Genomic DNA, 26,726 nt, shown 5'->3' with positions numbered 1-26,726 from the left:
CTACTACATTTTGTTTGGGCTGGCAATTTGGTGGCCAGGCCTGGGATTCATTGGTATTTTATGCTCCGCTGGATTTTCTCTTAGGGTTTTAAAATCAAGTTCTATACTTCTAGTTTTAATGTGATGTAAACCACCCAGAACTTTCAGAATAGGCAGCAGGAAAAACATCTAAAATAGATTTTTAAAAAATCACATAAGGTAGTATAAAATACATCTGCATGATTAAAACACTGCCAAAATGCAGAAGCTGAGATACATAACATTAAACATTTATTACACCATGTAAACAGATAAAAGTCACTTCAAAAATTTTAATGAATGTTCTAACAAGTCAGGCTGCTTCTCAGTTTTCTGGTCACTTTATTATTTTTGTATGGCACCAACAACATATGGGTCATCATATTTGTCCTGCTATTTTAGGAAATGTTGCTGTTCCTTCCTGATCACAAAGTCATGAAACAAAAATTTTCAAGATGATTCTACCTAGCAGTTAAGCCAAAGAAGTTCACATTAGAAACCTGAAAATTTTAATTCAACATTGAATTGATGCTTAATATTACATCATGCAAAGCTCTTAACTTAACCTGGGATTCACTGTGGGACAAGATAAATACACTATTTTATTAATAGCAATGTTCTGTCAAGAAAGAAATTTATGATGTTGAAATGAAAAGAATTTATGTCATCAGAATACTAATAATTCACTCAATGTCTGTGTTCACATTTAGTGCTAAGCCGTATTTACTGCTACATGCAGAAACTGGAATCCACCTGCATGGGGCTTGGATCAACATGTTCCCCCTTCTTGTCTTCCACCTGGCAGCTACATTTCCTTTGTTTCCTTGAATCTCAGCTTGCTGCAGCATATGAACTGGAATTTGGGTTTATAAGAAACCTTCAAACCAGTTTCCTGAAGCTGCCTTTTTTAATTAAGCAGAATTTTTTTTAAAAACGATGATCCTCATTTAATACAGAAATGAGTTCCAGGTAAGCTTATGGATTACATTTATGTGAGTGAGCACCAATGAAAGTGAATTTTAAGATGTGAGCTTTAATAAATCAATGAATTTCAATTAAAAAATTAAAGCTCAAAAAAACTTCTCAAAGGAAAATATTCTCAGATGGAGTTCAAAAAGATAGCCTGGTTCACATGAAATGTGGGTTATCATTTGGTACAAAACCTGCACTATGGATTAACTATGGGCAAACAACCCTGGAAGAGAACTCATGGTTTGTTGTTAGGTTGTCAACTTTGTTCATTAACAACCCACCATCAAACCACAGTGTACAGTCTGCAAGCAATGTCAAACGATGATTCAATAAGAACCCACATTGAACCCATAATGGGCTATCATTAAACATATAAATAAATAAATAAATAAATAAATAGCATCAGTGTCAGAAATATATTTACATGCCTAAAAAAATTCCAAATAATATATTTAAGGGGAGAAATTCTAGTGTCACTTATGGATCAAGTGTGCAAATATTTCTGTCCATTTAGAACAGAAATCTCTAGGGTGATCAGGAGCAAGGAAGGTGGAGCTATTATATGTTTAATAATTGTGAAGCAGGATGCAGCTTCTTTTACTCCTTTGTGCCAAACCTGTACCTGCCAGAATTCTCTCTTGTATACAATTATTAGAGACACAGGGGCCCTTTGCACCTGGTCACCTTAGAAGCTGCACCACATCCAATACTACTTTAATGTTCCATTTTGTACTGAGGTCCAGTCTAATAATTCCTCAACAAATTAATGACTTTAGTAGAACATGAAAGCTAATGAATTAAGACAAAAATGCTGAGAGATGTAATATGCTAAACTCATACTGAAACAGTGAAGATATTCTCAATCCATGAGGAAACAAGTGATTTCCAAACAGTCAGAAAATGAAATTGAAATGTGACTGTCAGGTGAGATTGACAATTCCACCCCCCCCCCACCCTCCCTGGCCAGGATTCCTGCGCTTTTAGCAGCAGTGGAAATGTGGAAATTTGGCAAAAGAGGCTTTTCTCTCAGCACTACCATGCAATGGCAGGAAGAGCTTCACCTGCTTGTTTGGTCAAGAAGCCCTCCTGGAAGAAGGGGTGGCATCCTGAGCATAAGGAGAAAATGCTAGAGGAGAATGCCTCAGTCTAAAACATACTTCCGAGAAGGCACCAAGAGGGATTTCTTTAACTGAGGGATTGATTAGTCAGCATGACTGATGAATTAATTACTTGATCACCAACTGAAAGGCTCATCTGAATTCTCAGACTATAAGAATCCATCTGGCTCTTCCACTTGGACTGTATTCTTTTCCTGTCCTTCTTGATGCCAGGGGACAAATATCCACTGTGCCTGAAGCATGGTCCTTGGACATACTTCCTGAGAACTATGGAACTTGCAATCTAATACACTTGGAGGGCACCAGGTTTGAAAATAAAGCGAATAAACAGTGTTAGCGGGGGTGGGATGAAAGTCTGCCTACATATTTTCAAGAACAAGAGTTAAATTGCCCAGTGTAGATGCTTGGGCAGGAACAGCCAATGAGTCTGAAGTGATTTGTTATGAGTGAGGAAACAGGCTGCCCTCCCTAAGGAGTGCAGGATGCCACAGATGATTAAAAGCTGGTACTCCTCAGGTCCCAACTCTACCCACCCCCATCCAGGGTCATTTACTATTTTAAATGGTGACTAATTCTTAGATTAAAAAATACACCATAAAAATTATACCTGAGATAGCTGCCAAAATAAGCAACAATGTTGGGATGCTTACAGTCTTTCATCATAATGATTTCCTGCTGCACAACAGCAAAATCTTCACCTAGAAAAGAGAGCACTTCTTCTTTTAGTAATTCAGTAATGGGGTGATACTGGCCTACTTTACAAGAATGTTGCAAAGATTAACAAGAAGCGTTAAGTGTGAAGCAGTTCAAATGCGCTATATTAAAGTTATATAATAGCATTTCTTTCATTTTATTTTTCTTCTTCTACATATGTTGTGACCCCAAGAAATGACTGCCTCTCCCTGAATGAACCTATCCAGACTCTGAAGTTTGCTTCAAAGGCCCTTACTGTGCACCACCTACAAGAGAAACTTGGGCCTTTTCTGTGATGGTTCTACATTTATGGAACACTCCTACCATGGAAGATAGTCTGGTACTAACCTCATTTTTGCTCTTCCAGGCAAGGACATACTTACTCTCCCAAGCACTTGGGCTTATAGTCCGCTTGTTATGGGCTACTTGTGTTATGCCCCTTCTAGGCTGTGAGGCAGGGAGAAGATTTGCGTAATGTTAATGAACACTTTGTTATATTGTTTTGGATTGTTTTATTATGCTAATTTTATTTGTATTGTGCTGATCCTTATTTATATTGCTTTGTTTTTCTCTCATTCTATTACTTATGGATTTCTGTATTTGTATATGTGAGTTGCTTTCCGGCTGCTTTTCACTGAGGAAAGTAACATACAGAATTAAAAAACAATCCTATAGTCCCTGGTAGAACATCCCAATTCCAGAGGGTGCTAATGGGGATTCTTGCTCTGTGCCATGGCAGGTATACCATGAAGTGCCACAGGGCTCTATTTTATCCCCCATGCCCTCTAACATCTACATGAAACTGCTGGGAGAGGTCATCTAGAGCAGGGGTCCTCAAACTTTTGGAATAGGGGGCCAGTTGAAAGGTGCCAGCGATGGGTATGGGCCACCAAGGCGGTGTGGGTGGGGGGTGCACCGCGTGCACAGCAAGGCAAGGACATGTGTGAGCCGAGATCATTTTCTCCCAACGAGTCAAAAACAATCTCCTTGTGAGCAAGCCGGCGTCTCACCGCATGTGTGCGCGGAAGCGTGGCGAGCTATGACGGGCCAGATAAATGGCCATGGTGGACCGGATCCAGCCAGCAGGCCGTAGTTTGAGGACCCATGATCTAGAGGTATGGGCTGAAGTGTCACCAATATGCAGATGACACTCAGCTTTACCTCTTTTTCATCTAATCCAGGTGAGGCTGCAGCTGTTCTAAATCAGTGCCTGGGCCTAGTAATAGACTCAACTGAGTCAAGCCAAACAAGAAGGAGGTCAACTGATTCAAAACAGAGCAGTGAGGAGACTGGCAGGAACACACACATCGCACCAGTCCTCTACCAATTACACAGGTTGCTGATGGAAGTCCAGGCCTGATTCAAATTGCTAATACTAACACTTTCAAGCCCTATGGTTTGGGGGCAGGGTTCTGAAGGAATGTCCCCTTCCGTATGTGCTTACATGAGCCCTGAAATAATCAGCAGAGGTCCTTCTCAAAGAGTGCCCCCCAAAGGAAACAAGGAAGGTGGCTACTAGGTGAAGGGCCTTTTCAGCTGTACCACCAATCTGTGGAATCAGCTCCCTAAAGAGATGTGTCTGGCATCCATTTTGATGTTCTTTTTGACACCAGACAAACCCCTTTTTACCCAGTATTTTAATAGTTAGACATTTATTCTTATTTTTATATTATAATGTACCTCTACAATTGATTGAGCTGATGAATTGATTATAATATTGTAATTATTGCAGTGTATTAATTATTGCATTTTATGATTTTATAATGACTGTTTTATATTTATTACTGTATTTTGATTGTGTAAACTGCCCAGGAAGCCTTTGAGCTGATGGGCAATGTAAAAATATAATAGATAAATCCCCTGAAAACTCCTCCAAAACTGAAGACAGTGCTCGAATTTCAGACAGAAATCCAAACCTTGCTCCCTTACGACCTCAGTTGCCTCTCTGAGGAGGAGACTGAAAAAGCCAGGATACAATTTATCCTGAACCTCCCTCCCTCCTCCTCTGAAGCGCCTGATGGCCTAAAAAAATCTAGTGAAAATAATGGAAGAAGAGGGGCCATTATCTCCTTCCTTGCTCCTTTTGCCCTGCCACTAGCAGCCCAGCAGGGTATAGGAATCTCGAAGGTCTCTTCATTCAGGGGCTGCCAAGCTGCTGGGACACTTTCAATAAGACTGTGCCCCTAATAAATCACAATCACCACCGTCATTTAGATTTTTCTTTATATTAAACAATCCTCAGCCTTGGTTAACATGCAGTATTATTGGGCTGAGCTAGACTGGCATTTAAATCCAAAGGTTCACTTGTTCAAAGGGCTTTCATACCCAAATCAGACTTGCATAACATAAAACACAACATACTTTTCCCTTATCCTGTAATACTGTAATTCCCTGTGCTGCCACCAGGGAAACACTACAGATGTCAACTACCTAAAATTCACATGGACAGGGAGAAGCAAATGTGAGTTTTCTATTTTGGGCAGCAACTCTGTGTGGAATATGACACCTGATTCCTCTCAGAGGGATGCTATACATGCAACTATTTGCTAAACAGACATTACACAAAAACATACCTATAGGCATGTAGCATACATTATTTTGCTGTTTGTTGGGAAGCTGAAGTCAACATCTATCAGAATTATGCAAGATGGGTTCATTTGTGCAACCTTACAAGGCACCGTCTATATTGCTTTCAAGATTCTGATTTCCAAAAGGGGCAGAATTTTTGGCAAGGATAGCACAGAATATACACATATTGGGAATGACACAGCAGGAGCAGAGACCAGAAAACAGCACCTATGATGAACACTGAAATACCACATGTGTAATTACTAGAAGCCTTGCAGAGATTCACTCAATTCTCATGTTTATCCAGACACCACTGCTCACATGCTTTACAAGCTTTTCTCTATAGCTGTTAAACATTTACTTTATTCATTATTCATTTACAATATTTATATACCACTCTATTTATATTTACCCTACATGTAAACAGATTGAGGGACCTCAAAAATAGAAAAAAAAGAAAAAAGAAAAAGCAATGAAGAAATATCTGCAAAATCCAGTATGTTGTGGGAACTTACATTGGTCTAGTTCCATGTTCCAAGGATGCACAGCTCATACTATTCCCAATATCCCAGTTTCTGGTTCCATTTCAAAAGCATGTAGCCTCCTTGTATGTTTGGCTTGGCACAAACTACACTGTAGAAGGAAGTTTATCCCTTTGCTCCTTCCTCTGTACCCTTAGTGTGCTAGTCTCTAGGTGTTCTGTAACTTACAAAGGTCCTTGAAATATAGCCAAAATGTTACCTACTGCTACTTTCCTGCTTAGATCATCTACTTAAATAGAACTCACAATTTCTTTATAGTGTGACCTTCCAGTTAAGACTTTGGAGCATACAAGCCAGAGAAAATGCTAGTGAATATTACTCTCTTTTCTTGGCCCGTCTTGCTAACAGATGGTTAAATTTTTCCAATCCTTCCACTGCAACATCTTTTTCATTATTTTTTATTTTATTTTATTTTAAAACCCAGAATAAAGACTTCTACTGGTAATTAAGATAACAACAGTCTAGAAATTTATTTAAAGTTATAACACTATGCACATTTACGTCATGGCAGCTATGCCATGGGGTACCACAGGGCTCCATTCTATCCCCTCTGCTATTTAACATCTATATGAAACCGCTGGGAGAGGTCATCAGGAGGTGTGGGCTGCGGAATCATCAATACGCTGATGATACCCAGCTTTACCTCTCATTCTCCACTAACCCAGATGAGGCAGTGGCTGTGCTGAACCGGTGCTTGACCGAGGTAAGGGAATGGTTGAGGGCCAATAAACTGAAACTCAACCCAGACAAGACGGAGGTCCTGTTGGTTGGCGGATCGGGTTTCGGAGAGGGTGGATTTGACCTGGTCCTGAATGGTGCAACACTCCCTCTTAGGGATAAGGTCCGCAGCTTAGGAGTACTCCTCGACCCGGAGCTTTCTTTGGAAGCTCAGGTGACAGCGGTGGCGAGGAACGCCTTCCTTCAGCTTCGGCTGATTAATCAGCTGCGCCCCTACCTGGAGTACGACTGCCTGGCGACAGTGACACACGCGCTGGTGACTTCCCGCCTAGACTTCTGTAACGCGCTTTACGTGGGGCTTCCCCTGAAGACAGTCCGAACACTTCAATTAGTGCAAAATAGAGCTGCCAGGTTGCTGACGGGGACGGGGCGTTATGCTCACATGACTCCAGTCCTCCGTCAGCTCCACTGGCTTCCCATTGAAGCCCGGGCCCAATTCAAGGTGTTGATTATGACCTACAAAGCCCTAAACGGCTTGGGTCCTGGCTACCTGAACGAGCGCTTACGTCCGTATATGCCCGACCGCCCTTTGAGATCTGCGGGAGAGTCCCTTCTCCGGGAACCCTCCATGAAAGAAATTAGGAGAGTAAGTACCCGGAGGAGGGCTTTCTCTGCGGTGGCGCCCAACCTATGGAATTCACTCCCCAAAGAGGTCCGCCTGGCACCGTCGTTACTGGTTTTTCGGCGCCAGGTAAAGACCTTTTTATTTAAACATCATTTCAATTGTTAAAACATATGATCTGGCCAGGGCAACTTCTTCTTCCTTCTCTTTCTCCTCCTATATTTTTATTTTATACTGATAATTTTAATTTTGTATTTGTAAATCAATGTATTTTTTGTATTGTTATATTTAATGGTAATTTATTATGTACTATTGTATTTCAATGTATTTTATCATGTTGTAAGCCGCCCCGAGGTTTCGGCAAGGGGCGGCATAGAAATACTAGAATAATAATAATAATAATAATAATAATAATAATAATAATAATTTAGACAGAAATAACTCTTATAATATCCAGCATTTCCCAGTCAACCATGCTAAGAGTGGTGGAACCTTTTCTTTCTTTTTTGGTCTGAACATGCATAGGAGTGCACACTTAATCACTTGAAATCTGAAGAACATTTTTTTTTAATAAAAACCTTTTCCACTGTCTGGCCCACCTTTAGTCACATAAGTCCAGAGAGAATATATGCTTTCTGAACAGTGATATCTATCCCCTACAATTAGCTTGGCCACTGCTACAGAATAAATTTCATTTTTTCCCTCATTTAAGATTTGATTGGTTATTTTTCATGTGTAGCTATTTTTAGTCTACACTACATATATATCTACTCAGAGGTAAGTTCCACAGTGTTCCACAGAGCTTATCTGAGGAATGAGTGTGTGGGATTGCAGCCCAAAAATATGCATAAAAACTGAAATCACTAATTCTCTCTAAACTAATGAAAACAATACTATCTACAACCGAGAAACAAAACAATGCAGTTAATCTAATTATCTCTAACAGGAGACAAGAGAAACATTACAAATATAAATGAAAGTCCAGTTGAATTATATAAACCTAAGACAAAGTTATAGAATGGCTAAAACCTGACTTGGTTCACACATAATGTTAATCCATAGATTATTGTGCTACCCAGGATTTATTTAGCAGATGATTTGTTTTCCTTAATCTCTGAGTGTTTTCTTTCCCTCCTTGTACAGTACTTGTACTATCAACATATAGAGTGGTTGGGAGGTTTTGACCATTTTTGCTCACCAGCTCCGTAGCCTGCCAAAACAATCAATGAACAACCATGCGTCCTGGGTTCACATTAAGAACTATCCATGGTTTAAACAACAGAGAGTTCATAACCCAACAACAAACCATGGGTTCTCTTAACATTTCAGTAATGCTCTTTGATGTTAAAAACAAAGGGAGAATAAAGAACACTCTTTCCTTTCAATTTATTACTCGAAAGCCCCTTACAATATCCTTCCTATCCTCCCTTGCTAGATAGTTGAATGGTCAGTCAGTTGAATGGCCAGGTTTTAATCAGTAGCCTATAAGTGGACCAAATGCAAGTTGTGGATTAGAAGTGGAAGTATCTACCTCTGTAGGCAGTACATCCAGTCTTTTCCACTTGTTCCTGACAGCCTGTGGGTTGCTCAATCAATGGACTGTCACCATAAGCAAAATGGCCCAATGTCTTCATTTGATATGGGCACTATCTCAATGCTAACAGAAAATCACTCTGGAAGACTTATAGTTTGTAATTACTGAAGGAAATAAGTCACTAAGAACATTATCTGAGTACTGTTGGTTTGCTGGACCAGCTTAAAAACAAAACAAAGAATAAAACAACCAGAAAAAGTACATGAAATAAAAACTTTGAGCTAGAAAAGCAAGATGCTTACCTGGTTCTAATTTTATTACTTTAATTGCTGCCAGTTCACTTGTGTTAACATTCCGAGCCTATTTCAAAACAGAAGGCAAAGCAAAATGGATTTTAGATCAAGGAAGATACAGTGCTGTTAAAGCACTTTAAATGTTGGAATCAATAGACTAAACCTTCAGTATACTAGTTGGTGGATAGGCAGATTGCCTTCAAAAATATAACTCCAAAAACATATGAGACAAAGTCCACATCATGACATTCAAAACTATGTGATTACACAATCCAAGGGTTATAGTTTGTTTGGCCAGCTGCCTTGTTCTCTTCATGTAGATCTCAGTTATGCACAATTGTTGATAACTAGATACTTTTATATACCCACAAATATGGGGCACCATGAATAGAGGAAGCCAATTAACCAAATAAACACAATGTATTATTTTTGGTAAGGCTCAACTCTTATTGGCAACTCTCCCTGCCACTTCCATGATGGAAATGCTGAGTATCTACAGTATTTTTCCATGTATAAGACACTATTTTTTCTTTAAAACATTTAGATAAAATTGGAGGAGCATCTTACACACGGGGGCGATCGTGTGGATGGGGGACAGCAAAGCGGCGTGCATGGGCAGCAGCTGCTTGCTCCCTGGAGATCGATAGGAAAAGTGGGGGGTGTCCTATACATGTGGGCATCTTATAGACGGAAAAATACGGTACTCCACCTGTTAACCAGAGTTTGGCCAGAGAAGGGAATCTCACATGTAAATCAATTAGACCAAAAAGACCTGCCCAAATAACCAACAAGTCTGAGGTGGAGAGGTGATGGTCCAAAACATCTGAAGGGTACAGGCTCAACATTCATAAGTTCCAGCCAATGGTCAGGGATGCTGGGCACTGCAGTCCAAAACACCTGGAGGATATCTTGTTAGAGAAGGCTGCTCCAAGAGCAGCCAAGGCAGTCCTGCCCACTGATTTGAGCAATAAAAGGACTCAGTATGTCATCATGTTTAGCTTTGCAAGTGCCTCACCTAGTTCCTAGCACCCTGTAACCTTCACAGTCTCCAAAGAAACTGGATTTAATAGTAATAAATACAATGAACCCTGTATTTGTAATTAGAATTCAAAATTCTAATGCAATTCTTTAGAAGTTTCATTTCAACACTTAGGACACAACCCTGTTATGAGACTCTTTTGAGAATCCTATGCAGGGCAAGAGGAGCAAAGAAGGCTGTTCTTCACCTCCCATTTTCCCACCTACATTTTTGCTATGTAGGGTTTTTTGTCCATCTTGTGACAGTGTTTCAAAGGGGGAGGGATGTTTTTTCCCATATCCTGGCTTCTCCAGTCTCTTCCCTTCCTCCCAAAATGGTCTGTTTACCCCTCTCCAAGAGCACTTGCCTGACCTCAGAAGCAGCCAGCACAGTCCTTTCTTTGCCAGCTTTGAGGGAGCGAAGGAGGGGGAATGGAGCTCAGATTCCCTCCTCCTTTGAGATTGGAGTACTGTCTCCAAACTTGGACCTGGGAATCTTGAAGTATCTTTTGGCTCTTCAGACAGATTGTTCCCTCCATGGTTGTAAAAGTCAACAGCATAAACAGCACTTCCACCATTAGGCAAATTATGTTACCAAACTATGTAACATGTAATAAATCATGTCCGATCTGCTCCTACATTATGAGTGACAGAAAAGCAAATGCAAAAAGGGGAATAAAAGAAACCTATATATCCTTTCCAAACTGTGTCATGGAACACTAGGGCCTGAAATGTTTATTTTTCCCTTTTATTTCTATTTTAACAAGAATTACATTTATAAAATACTTCTGATATGTTAACAGCACTGGCCCATTAAGACAGTTAAAATGTGAACTATATTTTACAGATAGTGTTGGATCCAGACTTAGACATACTTAAAACAGACCAACTGAAATCAGAAAAATAAAATCTTGTCCAAACAAGGAAAAAAAAAAGAATGCATTGGTGCACACAAAGGAGATCAATAATACATATAAAGAAGCATTTAAAAGCTCATAATATTACTATTAATAACAACATCAAAGCCAACAATAAATACTTATTTAAATATATCATAAGCAGGAAATCCACCAGGGAGGTGGCTGGACCACTGAATGACTAAGGAGTTATAGGAGTACGTAAGGAGGATAAGGCTATTTCAGAGAAACTGAATGAATCATTTTCATATGCCATCACTGCAGAAATACAGGGCAGATACCTGTACTTAAACTGGGATTTTTAGAAAAGGAGTCAGAGGCATTGAGGCTGATAGTAGTGACAAAAGACAAAGTTCTCAAACTAATTAATGAACTGAAAGCTGGTAAATCACAAAGCCTAGATGGTATCCATTTTAGAGTTCTTAAAGAACTATAATGTAAAATTTTTGATCTTCTAACAAGAATATGTAACATGTCCCTGAACCTCTGCACCAGAAGATTGGTGAATGGCCAATGTAACACCAATTTAAAATAAAAAATTCATGATAAATTACAGGCACGTTACCTTAATGTCTGTTCTGGGTTAACTGGTTAAAAGCATTATAGATGAAATTAGAAAGCATACAGAAAGATAAGACCTGCTGAAAAAGTTTTACTGAAGCCACACTGATTCTAGGTCCTACTTCTCCAACATTTCAGACATCTTTGAGAGTATCAGTAAATATGTGACAGGTATAATGTAGTAAAGATTGCTTCGTTGGACTTCCAAAGATTTCTGACAAATTCCCTCATCGAAGGCTCTAATGGATCAGAATTGATAAGGAACAGAAAGCAAGGAGCAAAAATGAATGATTACTTCTCCCAGTGAAGGAATATAAACAATGGAATCCCACAGGGATCTGTATTGGGTCAAATGGTTTTCAGTTTATTGGAATTAGGAGTGAGCAGTGAAACAGCCAGTTTTGGTGATGAGACCAAATTATTTAGGGTAGTTACCAGAAAGGATCATGGGGAGCTTCCAAAGGTTTCTCCAGAATGTGAGAATGGGCATCAATTGAATGCATTCTGGGACAAACAAAAGCAAACTTCAAGTATAAGCTGATTGGATTTGAATCTGCAACTGACCAAGACACAGAATTAAGGATTGTGGTAGACAGCTCATTGAAAACCTCAACCCAGTGCAGCAGCTGTGAAAAAGGCAAAGTCAGTGTAGGCATAATTAGACAAGGAACTGAAAATAAAACGGCTAATTACACACTGCCTTTACACAAATGTATGGTGTGACCACACTTGGAATACTTTATGTATTTCTAATCACTAGGCCTAAGAAAAAAGATACTGTGGAACTGGAAAGTGGTAACTAATATTATCAAGGTGCTGCAGTGATTCTCCTGTGAAGAAGAGTTATAACATCTCAGATTGTTTAACTTAGGGAAAAAGGTAAGAAGGGGAAACATGATAGAGGTGTAAACAATTATGCATGGTATAGTAAGTGGCTAGGGAGACTTCTCTTTTGTAATACTAGAACCCAGGGTCACTGCAGGAAGCCGATTGGTGTTAGATAAAAGTACCTCCACCCACTATGGAATTAACTGCATAGGGTGACCACCAATCTCAATAGCTTTAAAAGGGGATCAGGCAAATTAATGGAAAAAAGACTATCAATAAAGCTATCCTCATGGGTACATACTACCTTCAGTATCAGAGACAGTTACAAGGGAATATGGGCAGGAGGCTAAGTCTTGCATTAGTGTTCTGCATCTGGATTTTCCACAGACAGCTTGTTGCCCCTTGCGCGAATAAAATGCATGACTTCTCCAATGTTTTCATTCCTTATCTTTGAGTAGGGGCACTGAGGAAGGGATCGAATGAAAACTAGAGAGACCTTGCAGAATTCTGCCAGTTATGATTTAAAGCAGGGATGGGCAGTAGATCTCCAGATGCTTTGGACTCCAACTCCCAGAAGCCCCTGTCAGCCTGCCTGATGGTCAAGAATGCTAAAAGTTGAAGTTGAAAACATCAGGAGACCTATTTTTTGCCCACCTGTGAGTTACAGTATATTGTATCTGTAGTAATTCCAGAACACAATATGACAGGTTGCAATGGTGCTAAAGCAGCCTTCCCCAACCTGATACCCTCTAGATGAGTTGGGCTATTAACGCCAAGCATTCCCTAGCCTGGAGGGCACCAGGCTGTTCTCAACTGACTGTTGGTCAAAGGAACCAATATGATAAACCTCACCTGCCCTTTTTTACTGTTGTATGCATCCCTGGCATTGGAACAAGAGATAACATATCCTGAACTAATATAAAGAATAGCATAAGCAGTGACTAATTCTACTTTTTTCCTTTCTCTTTTCTCTGCAGCATGTTTGCAACTTTTTAGATATGTGTTGTTACCATATTGCAGGGTACTAGAAACTTTATCTGCTAGTTGCCAGAATTGAATTTATCAACTGTTCTTAAAGAGTTCTACTAATAAAGTTCTGTTAGCTACAGAAAGTTTATGAAAGGCTCTGTTGCTTCCTTAGAAAGCCTTCAGTTAGAGGCCAATACTAGCTCACATTTGTCATAACTGTTGGTGGCACTGCCAATGAAAGACCTTCAACTGCCAGAAGCTAGAAGAGCATGGAAATTCAGCACTCCAAGTTTCTTTCAATAATTGCTTTCTTTAAAAGTCTTTGAATTCTGCTTTGTTAATTAATTTGTGCAATGTTGATCTTGTTAACTGCCTTGTTAACTGCCTAACATTAAGGAAAGTTAAGATATACATCTAATAAATGGAGATTACACTGCAATTGGGCCACAAAGAAACACAAGTTAACATGGGCAGGAGAATGCATACATAATGACTCAGAAGTAAGTCCCAATGAGCTCAACTGTGCTTGCTTGTGAGTTTTGCACATAATCTTTACATCTGCCAAGTGGCTGATTCTACTGTAACTCCTTAAAAAGAGAGTTCCTTGTGTAATCAGAGGCTCCTTTCCAGGTTTTATTACCAACTGATCTCAAATTGCGAAAGACCAAATCAATAAATACATAGTCACCATTTTATAGGAGATGCCAGCTTAATGATAAAGAACCACTACAATATGCTCTCTTGAAAGCTGGTTATATATATTCATCAGCACAATTGTCATGATTCTCAAAGAGGCCTAAAGAAAATCCATGGCTCAGCAGCATAAACAACATCTTACTTGTAGATACATAAGTGTACGGGAGGAGTGGACAACCCTGGGCCCTCCAAATAATGTTCAACACCAAACTGCATCAACCCCAGCCAGTATGACAAACGGCCAGGGATGAGGGAAGCTGCAGTCCAACATCATCTGGAGGCCAGAGGTTAAATACCCTGCAGTATTTAACAAAACACTATCTCCTATTCCTCTAATCTTGAGAGAGAAGTTAATTCAAAGAGAATATTATTACTGGATGCTACTGCTTAAAACAAATACATAATTGCTACATCACTGTAGAATCTTTTGCATCCATTCACAGAATACCTCTGCCTGTTAGAGAATGAAAACTTTCTCTTTGGAAAGTAAAGGAAACCTGTTTCTATATTCAATGTTATACTTTGAACTAATGCTGCACTACTTTCGATTGTTAGAACAGAGGCCAGGGAACCAGTGGACCTCTAGATATTGGGACTACCACTCCAATAAACCTTGATTACTAGTTATGCTGGTTGGGGCTGATGGGTATGAAGCCCAACATCTGGAATGCCACACGTTCTTCATCCCTATTTTAGAAAGATGGATAAATGAGGACTTAGGATGCATTAACATATAATTGGACACAGGGGTCTCAAATTCTAAAGGAAGTTTATCTTTATTCAGAACCCACAATCTTTCATTTCAGCCCCTGTTCTGGGGGCAGCTTTGGTGATATGACACCTGACAACATATCTATGAGGCTACTACAACATGTAACCCCCAAGGTACATACTTACTGCCATGCCCAGTCCTGTATGAGAAGTAACCACTTCTAATATTTAACCAGATTTTGTTTGTACAATATAGGTAATTTTCACTATCTTTCAGGAAATTATGCCAAACCTATTTTTAGATATACACCTAAAAATGGGACATGTGAATATAATGTATTTGCAAACACATTTATCATATACTCAAGGGCTATTTTTTGAATCTGCATAATGTGTGAAATGGCCTAAAACAAATATTTTCATTAACCTGAAATGTAAATATTAACAAGTAGCCAGAGGTCCACAAATTTTAGTTAAACTTGGACGTCAACCATTCTTTCTAGCAACTGGCAAGGTGTAGTCTTCTCATATAGGTCCACTGAGTAAAGTAGCACACATGTTGCATAGCAAGGTGGGATTTTTTAAATATAAGAAATGTTGAGGAGAAAGTGCTTATGCATGCATATGTACAATCCTTTTCTTCTAAAGTATGACAACATCTCAGTACAAGATGCAGGTTGGCATAGTTTTTAAAAAAGCACATTCGGCATCTTTCCTCTATTGGTTATCTGCAACTTTTAAGAAATGGAGGAATACTCAACTCTTATCTGCTGGTTGCCAGAATTTAATTTCTGTTTGCTACTGGAAATTGTTCTTATAGAGCCCTGCTAAAAGCTACTGTTCTATTAGCTACCAATTCTTTTGATTAAGGAAAGTTTAAGTCTCTTTTAAGTAATCCAAACTGAACAAACTTGCTTGATATTCCTATGGCATATATGAAGAAATCAAAGTTAAATTCATCTGGATACTGTAGATCTAAACATACATCTCAATAGTCTTGCATTATTATATTGTATAATATTATTCATTGTAAGTCATCTGTTATGGTACTTAAGGCTTTTCTTTATTAGAGGATATACTTTTGTGCAACATTTCCATTTTAAAAGAACTAATATGTAATTAAGAAATGCTAAGAAGTGCTTACTTGAATAATTAACAGAAATCAGAAAAATAATTGGAGATCTAGCTGAGCCTTTTGAATCATTAGGTGAGCAATATTTTATTTAGGTGTTTTCAATGGTTTGAAATGTGTATGTGTATATATATATAATTAATAAATGTCTTCATTAATACATTCACTAATCTTACAACTGGGAGAAATTAAGATTAGAACTACTTCTGCTACTGAATATATTATACTTTACTCACCAAGTGTCTCAAAAAGTTATTAAAAGTTTCCAGTTCCCTCTTACATTGCCTATTATTTTAATATTTACTGTCATCCCAAGGACTTTATAAATCTTCCTTAATTCAGCCTCAGATCCCAGGCCTTAATCATTTACCAGAAAGACTGCAGTCACCTTTTTAGGAATGGCAAACTGACTACAAATTTCTCAGGCTATTCAGTGAAGAAATTGCAGTAGGATCTGAACCTCTACCTATCAAATATTAGCCCAGTAATCTATCTGCTGACACTGACACATACACCCTTGCTCATGGGTAGCACTCTATCAAGCATCTAATCTGACTTCCTACTTGGAAAGGCACCAAGTTACCTGCCACTGGTGTAAAGGGTTACAGGCTAAATGACTTGTTTTTAAATTCCAGATGAAATCTCTCCAGCCAGGTTTGCCACTGAAGCCCTGCCTGACTTATGCAAAATTCTGCTGTGCTCTGTAGATGCAATGTACTCACTCCTCAAAGCCACTCAGGCCCAATTAATGGGCTTTTTCAAAGTTTTCCTGAGACTCTAGCCCGAGTTGAAGCAGAGTTTTAAAACTAAGACGTCTACATTCACCTCTGCATCAGGGATATAGTATCAGTTATTTGATGATACTGAATAGTTGCATTTAGGCTAGTTCTACAGAAAGCTGGGTGGGTTTTGTGTGTGTGTGGGACAGGGGTTCTAATTTCATGGAGGAACAGGGTAACTAATAGATAGACAGTACAGATTGACACAGAACTGTACTACATAATCTGAGTTGTTTCAGTAAAACATGTAGTGCTACTACAACCTGAATGAATACAAGTTAAATTAACAGGCATGTGGGAGCCCTAAGAACTCCGTTGAAGTGAGGTGCCCCTCAATGACCATGCAAGTGCTGTCCACTTCCTTACTGTGAAGAGAGAAGAATGAGCTAGGGGAGGAATGCATCACACCTATTTACAAACGGAGATGAGCACTGGCCCCTGACTCGGACATGACTAACACATATGTGCAGGGAGAACTTTACCTTACAAATGATAACCCTGTGGCATCCCTCCATTTCTCCATGCATGGTGATAACAAGAAAGCTGGATAGGACCTTTTGCTTAGGACTAGGCCTCTGCACAATATGTCTGACAGAATCCAAGATGAGCAATCCCACCATCAAGCGTCTGTGACCTCCCAAATGCAAGAAACAGGAACCCAAACTTAATTCCTAAGAAAGAGATCTCAGAAATCTCTGCTTTGGATAACAAACTGACAGCTCCTATCAGGAAACAAAATCCTTTAGGCTCAAAGGCCCTAAAGGAACAAAGAATGCTGTTAGCTTCAGGAAAACTGAAATAAGAGAAAGCGAGGATTGTGGGCCTGAACTGAGAGGTGAGGAAGAAGGCTGAAGGTGGGAATCAACATGACCACAGGCCCCAGAAGGAACCTTTTGGCTAAGGAGACCTCAACAGTTTACCAGGGTGGGTCACTCAGAGGCAGGTTTATACTGACAAGGCTGGCTGGGGAGATTCTATCTAGACAAAACGTGCCCTGTAGGAAGATGACAGGTTGGGGAAAGAAAGGAGACCTTATTGACAACAGTCCAACATTCACAACTCCTTAAATAACAAAGGCAGAATAGGGCAGGTAGGTTGCCTTGGCTTAGTGTGACATGCAAACTGAAAACCAAGGCCCACAATGACAGCATGCGCCTTAACCCTTATTGCTGTCAGCACTGCAAGCCAACCCCCCACCCCACACACAATTTCTTGCCTGGAGAGACTGCCTGTATGGTTTACTTAAAGTGCAGAACTGGTGGCCGAAAAAACACTTTCCCGTTTGCTGTCTCAGAGATCATTTGGGTTTATGCCAAGACGAAAGCTACTGCTAGTGTGAAAATGACAGTTCATTGGGAAGAGCTTCGAAGTGGCAGACAGTCCCCCCCCCCAGCAAAAACAAAAATTAAAAAGTGAACAAGTCTAGAGAGTGACATCCCGAATTGCACACACAGAGGAGGGATAGGGTATGGTTTAGGAAAGACAAAGATGTGGGTCAAACCTGCAAACCAGCGGGGTGTGAGGAAGAGAATAGGCTACGGATATAAATTGGGGGTGGGAGGCTGCTGGAAGGCGGAATGGGGGAGGCCAGAGGGACAAGGGGTGGGGAGTCCTGCTGGAACAGCCCCCCAAAGAGTGAAGAGATGCGGGGTGAAGATCCTGTGATGCCGAGAGGCGGGTGTTGGGTTCTTGGGGACGAGACGGGCTGAGCTCCGCAGGCTGCTCGAGGACTGCCGCCCCCTCGCCTCGCCTCGCCTCGCCTACCTTGTAGACGTCGCCGTAGGTGCCGCTGCCGATGCGCTGGATGAGCTCGAAGTCCTCCTGGGGGTTCCTGCGGGAAAGGTCGCACACCCGCCCCCCGCCAGCGCTCATGGTGCGCCGCCACCCGGAGCAGGGAGTGGCCCCCCTGCCCCGCTCCGCCTCAGCCACCGGGAGGACGAGGTGTGGGGGGAAGGGAGGGAAGGAAGGAAGGAGGGTGAGCAGGTGGGTGAGGGGAAGAGGGGAGGAGGGAGAAAACCGACTCGCAGCGTTCACCACCAACACCACCTCCCCCCTGCCTGCTCAACCAACATGGCGCCCGCAGCGACCTCTGCGCAAGCGCGCAGAACCTGCAGCCGCCCGGCGGCTCGGTAAGAAGCATCTAGGACAGAGCAGGGTAGGCGGGGTAGGAGCTGAAGGCGGGGCTTGGGCGCCAGCTTGAGGCCGCCCCGTCGGCCTCACGTGCGGCAGCGCTTTGCTGGAAAGGGGCGGGGCGCCAGAGAGCGAGCCTGAGCGCGGCACGGAGGCGTGGCCGCGGTTGGCAGCGGAGCGCCTGGGATCCTAGGCGCGCGAACCGATCCGGGCTTCAGCGGTCGAGGAAGCTTGCATGCGCGGTTGCTGCAAGTTTTTAGATTGGAAGGTGCTGCATATCGAGAGCAGGGTCAGAGAGCTCAATCCTATGCATGTTTAGGCAACGAAAACAAAGTCCTTCAACTCCCAGCATGATGGATGGAGAACTGTAAGGAGTTTGTAGGACTTTTTTCTGTCCAAATACATCGTAGAATAGTACGGTTGGAAGGGTCAAGAAGTTCTTCGGGTCCAAACCCTTGTTGTTGCAGGCCACCAATTTACAACAACCCAATCAGATGGCTGTCCAGTTTCTTTTGGAAAGTCTCTAGTGTTGGAGAGCCCAGCACCTCTCTAGGCATCTGATTTCACTGTCGTGAAATCGCTCTGACAATTAGGAAACTTTTCCTGATGTCCAGCCTGAATCTGCGTTGTTGCAACTTGCAAATATGGTATCAGCGAGAAGAGATCTTGACCTTGCTCTTTGTGACAGCCTTTGAGGTACTTATAGAGGGGTATCATGTCCCCCCTCAGTCTTGTCAAGGCTGAACTTGCCCAGTTCTCTCAGTCTCTCCCCACAGGGCAGTGTTTCCAAACCCTGCATCACTTTTCTTGCCCTCCTCTGGAACTTCTCTATTTTTTTCTGCATCTTTCTTAACTCTTAACTCTTGGTCCAGAACTGGGTACAGTATTCCAGATGAGGTCTGATTAGTGAGGAGTATAGGGGAACTACTACTTTGCATGATTTGGGAGTAGTACTTCTTTTACTGCATCCCAAAATAGTATTTGCCCTTTTTGTAGCTGCATCACATTGTTGTCTCACAACAACTCAGCCTGTTGTCCACAGTAATTCCAAGATCAATTCTGTTGAGCCATGGATTCCCCATCTTGTATGGATGCATTTAGTTTCTTTTTCATAGATGGAAGACATGGTACTTGTCCCTATTGGATCTCATCCTGTTGTTTTCAGCCCAGACTTCAAATTTATCAAGATTGCCCTGGATTTTCATTGTCTTCTAGGGTGTTCACTATTCCATCCAGTTTTGTATCATCTTCCAATTTGATTATGTTTCCTTTTATTTCTGCATCTAAATCATTAATAAAGATTTACATTGGATTGCAACTTAAATCAATTATGTATTATTGTAAATATTTGAATATATTTCATTTAACAAATTGATATCTTGATATTCCTCCCTGTAAATATTTAAGTTGACTTACAATTATAAAGAGAGATATTTATGCATGAGCTGTGTAGGTACCAAAACAATCCTGGGTTCAGAACAGAACAAAAAGCAGATGCTAATTTGAGCAACAATTTGCAGATGCTAATTTATGTACCTTTTGAAGCAGGTGTGTGTTTAAAGGACCTTGTCTCCCAAGGAAAACCCTGTTCATAAAAAGGGATATGTGGGCAGGAAAGAAAGAGCATTTGATTTCAGGAAAAAAACTTCAAGTGGAAAGAATCCAGGGTGAGGTGTGAGGCAGCAAGAAGTGAAGTACACGTGGGCAAAAACCAGCCAAACTGGGAATCAGATGCAACAGAAATAATCTGGACTCTTTTACCTTTACTGCACATTGAGGGTGGGATTTTGGCTTATTAGTTAGAGGAATTTTTAAATAGGATAGGCTAATAACCTTGAATAAACTAAACATGATATTAGGTGAATTTTGAATATGTGAATTACAACTGGAAAAGGTAGTATTGGGAATTTATAGAGTCAAAGAATGGAAAGTTCTTGGATGTTTCAATGTGTAATCTATATATTGTTGACAAGAAGCTACTGTTAGGACAGAATATCAAGAAACAGCATGATTTCCTATAGGCAAAGGCATCAGACAAGGTGTACTTTATCTTCCAACCTATTTCATCTGTACACAGAACATATAAGGAAAGCTGGATCAGGATCAGAGGAAGAAGTGAAAATTGGTGGAACACACATCAGTAATGTAAGATATGCAGATGATACCATATTACTGGTGGAAAGCAGCAATTAATTGAAACAATTCCTGATAAAAGTGAATAAAGTGCAAAGGAGGACTTAAGCTTAAGAAAACAACAAATCATGACTACAGAAGAATTAAACTGAAGGAGAGCTTTGCAAATAATCAGGACTAAAAGGAAGATGAAGAAGTGAGTCCTAGATCGAATCAAAGCAGAACAATCCCTAGAAGTACAAATGACAAATACTTTACTGTTATACTTTGGGCACCCTAACAAGAAGGCAATCATGCTAGGGAAAGTCAAAGGAAGGAGAAGAGAATGAGATGAATGATTGATTCCATAAAGGAAGCCTCAGCCTTGAATTTACAAGAGCTGAGCAGAGCTCTCATGGATAGGATATTTAGGAGGGTTTTCATTCATATAAAAGGTAGAGGTTTCCCCTTGATATTAAGTCCAGTCATGCCTGACTCTACGGGGCGGTGCTCATCTCCATTTCCTAGCCGAGGGAGCCAGCATTTGTCCACAGACAGTCTCAGTGGTCATGTGGCCAGCATGACTAAACACAGAACGCTGTTACCTGCCCACAGAAGTGGTACCTTTTTATCTACTTGTATTTGCATGCTTTCGAACTGCAAGGTTGGCAGGAACTGGGACAGAGGAACAGGAACTCACCCCATTGTGCAGATTCGAACCTGCGACCTTTCGATCAACCAGCCCAGCAGCACAGCGGTTTGAACCACTGCGCCACCTGCAGTCCCCTTTAATTCATAGGGGTGCCTTAAGTCAGAGATGACTTGACAGCATATCACCACCACAACATGGTATTTTACAACAGATTTCCACACTCTCCCTTGCTAGTGTGTCTTGCCCTGTACCCAATCCATTGCTAAATGTTGAATATGCCATAAAGCTTTTTGGTGGTTTTAAGCACACTATGCTCCCCATCTGTGAGAAGCCTAAGTTTTAAGCCAGTGCAGTTTGGGACATTACTCAGCTCTGTCTTGAAAGCAAGGAGCAGTTAAATTAGCTTGCATTCTATAATGTTTCAATGATGGTTATTATGTCTAATTAAGCACATATATTTGCACATGCACATTTGAATATGATTTTTTTTCCTATGGGTTAAGGTAAGGGTTCAGGATTGTTTGCTCTACACAACACTGCCATAAGATGTAACATAAACACTTTCTATACTAGGTTGTGATTCAGGCAAAATTTACTGGGCTCCAATTTCTGCTTTATCACCAGATCTGTCTGGGGTTTCACCCAGAGTGGTACTCACTCTGGTACCAGATTTTAAAAAATTATTATTAGTATTATGCTGGCTGCCATAAATTTGTTTGGATTTTGCAGGCTTTATTATTATAGCATTTTTATTTTTACCTTTAGTGAATTCAGAATCTTCCATTTTGAAGGCTTCAGTCTATGTACTCTTACATGGGAGTAAACGCCACTGAACATACTTCTAGGCATTTAGTTAATCAGACAACTTAGTGCTGCCACCGCCACTACCTGGTTGCATTAACTTTGCCAAGAACAGTTACATGATTTTTGAACTTTAGAACACTGGATATTTTAATCTCTCATAAGCTTCTATGCCACTTTACAAATAGATGAGATCATTTGGCTCTGGCTATCTATATTCCTGAATGCACTTTATCCTGCTTAATATATTACTGGGAGATTTTAAAAATTGTTCTTTACTCATTGCTTAGGACAGCAAGAACTTATATTGTGCTACAGAACTATAAAGCTTGTTCTTTATTTTAGCTGGTTATAATAATGTTATTACTATCTCCAATAGCTTTTAGAGTCCCCCCATAGATCAATACAGCTACTTGCAATTTTTGTTGAGATTCTGAGCTTGCATTTGTTCCTCTCCCGTTCATTCTAAAGCTGTAGAATCACAGAATGAGAAGGGAGAGGTTTGAAAAACTTAGAAGTGGCAGCATTTAAAAGATTTTACAATGGAGATAACTTATTACATTTTATGATTCTTTGGGAGTGTCCAACTGAAATCATATAAAGGTTTTCCATACAAAACATCAACATATCTTAGGACTCAATCCCACGGCCTCCCAGCTTGTCTGGGGGATCATAGGATAGGTCAGGGTCCTAGCTCCAATCTCAGAAGGGATTTCTGAGCTAAGGCAATGATGCTGGTCCTGCTCTGCAGCCAGTGCAGTTCCTTCCATGCCAGCTAGGCTTCAAAGCCAGAAGACCATCTTTGGAGATGGAGCAGGTGGTAGGTGTTTTGAGGGGCGGAAAAGGGAGCAATGAGGCACTGCCATCCTCCAAGGAATCCTGGTACTGTCTTAGCCTCTTCTCGTGAGGAGGAGGAAGACACTTAGATGGCCAACATCAGCTGTATGACTGTTTTGGTGTGTGTGAGGTGGGGCACACTGAGACAATTTTTACCTCCGTGCTCCTCCCCATGTCCCACTGGAAGCCTATCATCCTCAGAATTCAGAGGTTATATGCAGTCACATTGGATGGTTCTCTCGGAACATAATCCTGTGTATGTGCGGTTAGACAGGAAAAAGTCCTTTATATCCCGGCTGGGGAATCCTGAACAAGTTGTCTTCGACTTACCGTGACCCAATGAATGAAAACCCTCCAGAATGTCCTATGCGTGGCATCCCTGCCTAACTGCTCCAAATTGAAGGCTGCAGGTTCCTTTATGGATTCAATCGACCGCATTTTGTCTTTTGCCTTCAGCTTTCCCTGCCATTATTATCCTCTGCAGTGTTGCTTTCTCATGATGTGTCCAAAGTAGGACAGCCTCAGTTTTGTCCTTTTTGCTTCTATGGAAAGCTCTGGCTTGATTTGATCCAGGACCTGCTTGTTTGCCTCTTTGTCACTCCAGAGTATTCACAAAGTTCTCTTCCAGCACCGTGTTTCGAATGCACCCTTTGGAATGGGTGCATAGCTGGAAGCTTTTGTTTTTTTTAAACAAAACATCCTCTGCCATCACGGACACCTTTAGCATTTCAACTTTTTACAGTTACGTTTATAGCCAGAGGCTTTGGCATACATTGTTTCTTCATTCCTTGAGTCCAGGAAAGACCTTTAAAAAATTCTTGGTGTTCAAAGACACATAATCTGCAAAAAGACTCAGTCTGTGTGACCTGCTGCTTTCTTTTATTGCTTGAGTGTCCTGGTTACACCTACCAGCCAAGGGTGGAGGCTTGATTGCAAAGCAGCAAACAACAAAGGAGAACAACCTTGCCTCAGAAAACAGAGAAAATTAAGTTACTTAAAGATACGAATGATAAGACCTGAATTGCTTTAGAGGTGGAGAGGTATACTAATTATTAAGTCTGACATTAGCAAGCTGACAAAATTCGCATTTTAAAAAGCTGGACTCCACACACTGTAAGGGCTTCAGGGAGCCCTCCCCAACCTGGGGCTGTCCAGATGCATCAGACTGCAATTTCCATTGGCCATGCTGGTTGGGAATGATGAGCGTTGCAGTCCACCATATTTGCAGGGTACCATATTGGGGAAAGCTGGCTTCACGGGCATTGAGCTGAGGACTGTCCGCTCTGCATCTTGGTTCCTCTTGGGCTGTGATGGCTAACAGAGTGACTGAGGCAACGGCCTGGCGAGGCTCAGGAGGAGCACTTGCTATAATGTCTGGTGGGCAGAAGAGGGCCACTGATATCAGTTTTAATGGACCAGTTTGTTCAGGTCAAGGAGCGTCTATTATCTGGGACACTTACATTCAGCAAAATATAAATAAATCTCCCTAAGCAGGCCACATATAAATCTTAAAATTGTATTTAAAATGCAGCATTAAAACCATTCAAGTCACTATAACAATACAGAACAATGCAGAGAACAGTCAAATAGAGCAGCATGACTGATGTACTGACAAGCCAGGGAAAACCTGGGTGACAAAGGGTGTTACCAGGAGTTTTTGAAACATGTCACATTTTTTGCCTGCCAAACTGTAACGGGGACAGTTTCCCAAAGGGTGGGGACTGCTATTGGCAAGGCCTGTGGTCGAGGTAGTACAGGACAACCATCTCTTAATCACAGAATGACCAGCATGGCCTCCTCTGACAATCCTAAATGTCAGCTGGGCATATATAAGGGAAAGCAATCTGATCACTATCTCAGACCCAAGGTTCTTAAGGGCTTTGTATGAAAACATCACATTCGTGAACATGACTCAGTAACTAATAGCCAGTCCAAGTCGTTCTTTTAACATGGGTGCTATGTGAGCATGGCTGGGTGCCCGCTGCGTTTTGTATGGAAACCTGCTACATCCATTGAATGGCTTCGGCATCTGACAGATAGGACTATAACACATCCTGCCCAGGTGAGCAACAACTAACCAAGGGACCATGCTCTGTGCCAAGTATCCTACATTTGGCTTCCTGGAGTCATAAGGGAAGGCTGAAGGTTGCCAAATTCTCCCAGCCCTCTGGTGAGGATGGAGTGGAAGAGAAGCTGGGCACACATTCTCAGATCCCCAACCCCCTTGGCACAGCGGTTGTTTTGGGAACTAAGAGAAGCTTTTGCCCCCCTTCTGTGGGGGGGGGGGGGTCATGGAAACCATGAAAGGGACTCAGTGGACTTTGTGCCAGCTCTGCATTTGTGCTTGTGTGTGCGGTATATTTTATACTGGTATATATTGACCTTTCAGTGCAAGTAACCACAATAATCTGATGAAGTAATTTCCTCTGGGGGAATGCAATTAATTTGAGGCTTGAGAGGAGGCTGCAGTCCCAGAGTCTTGCCCAAATGCCCATTTGGGGACTGGGAAGGATTAAAAAACGTCTGTCTGCTAGTAATGCCAGCATTTAGATTCAGAAATAGTAAACTCTGGGAATGGCTTGTCATAGCCAAGAAACAAGAGGAATGGAGACTGACAGTTGGGCCTTCATAACAGGAAAAGCAACAGCAAAGATGGTGGCAGGTGGTGGGCGTTACTGGAAAGAAATGCCAGACATCAGTATGGAACAGAAATAAAAACTGAGAATAGGGAGAACGACTTCTTAGCAGCGGTGGAAAAAGAGCCAGCCAGACAGTGGGTAATGACTAAACAAAGATTAAGGGCAGAATTGGCAAGTCTTGCATTTTTAATTTTTAAAATTTTGATTTGATGGGTTGTGGTGCTACTCTTGTTCTTTAATTTGCCTTTTAATTAATGTTTGTAATTGTGAGTTTAAATATTGCATTTCAATATTGTTGCATACACCACTGTAGGCTCCTGACGATGAAGTGCGATTTATACATTTAAATAATGAATAAGGCACAATCATTTGGGTGGTTAGACAGAAAAAAGGTTTGCAGTCCCCAGTCCGCCTCAGTCTTTTTGTGTCTAACCATGAGTAGGATTGTGCCTTTAATGGAACTCTGCACATGCATCGTCAGCCCTTCTTTTTCACAAGGTGCCTCCACAGAGCTCCTGACCATGTCGCACTGCCCGGCCCCGTCCAAGAGAGCAGCGCGCCGCTGCCCCTCCCACGCGAGAGCACCGCCCAGGTGAAAGCAATCCGGCTGGCCTCCGACTAACGTGGCGCCCGGAATCAGCTCGCCCAGCTTCCTCCCAGCGCGCCGGCGGCGGCGCCCTCCCCGCGTTTCGCGCGCTCGTTTGCGCCGCGGAGCCGTCCGGAGAGCGAGCCGGGGCGGCCGCCCTGCTCCCCCTGGCGCCGGCCGCGCGCCGCTGCAAGCGCCCGCGCCATCCTTTGTGCGCCGCGGCCCGCCCGCGGGGAGTGGACACGGCGCGCGGGACGGAGGGACGGGCGCCGCCGCCGCCGCCGCCGCCTGCCCAGTTGGCTCCGCGCGGCGCGGCGAGGG

General features: G+C 41.7%; 1 protein-coding gene across 6 annotated transcripts in view; it reads right to left on the bottom strand.

Moving 5' to 3' along the window:
• The window catches only part of MAP4K3 (mitogen-activated protein kinase kinase kinase kinase 3), an 82,141-nt gene extending 63,429 nt beyond the window's left edge, over positions 1-18,712 (bottom strand). For 4 of the 6 annotated variants that reach the window (XM_044429696.1, XM_044429697.1, XM_044429698.1 and 1 more), the window contains exons 1-3: positions 18,413-18,712; positions 9,048-9,105; positions 2,716-2,806 (exon numbers count right to left, since the gene is read on the bottom strand). In XM_044429696.1, coding sequence (XP_044285631.1) covers positions 2,716-2,806; positions 9,048-9,105; positions 18,413-18,520 — 257 coding nt within the window. In that variant the 5' untranslated portion in view covers positions 18,521-18,712. Of the gene's footprint in view, positions 1-2,715; positions 2,807-9,047; positions 9,108-18,412 lie in introns of those variants that run through there. The other 2 variants (XM_044429700.1, XM_044429701.1) reach the window with 2 other exon arrangements.
• Positions 18,713-26,726: the final 8,014 nt, after the last annotated feature.

Source organism: Varanus komodoensis, unplaced genomic scaffold (genome assembly GCF_004798865.1).
Source record: "Varanus komodoensis strain SLA01 unplaced genomic scaffold, ASM479886v1 scaffold2, whole genome shotgun sequence".
Classification (NCBI taxonomy): domain Eukaryota; kingdom Metazoa; phylum Chordata; class Lepidosauria; order Squamata; family Varanidae; genus Varanus; species Varanus komodoensis.
Note: the sequence above shows the minus strand (reverse complement) of the source record. Positions and strands in the feature narration are given on the sequence as shown.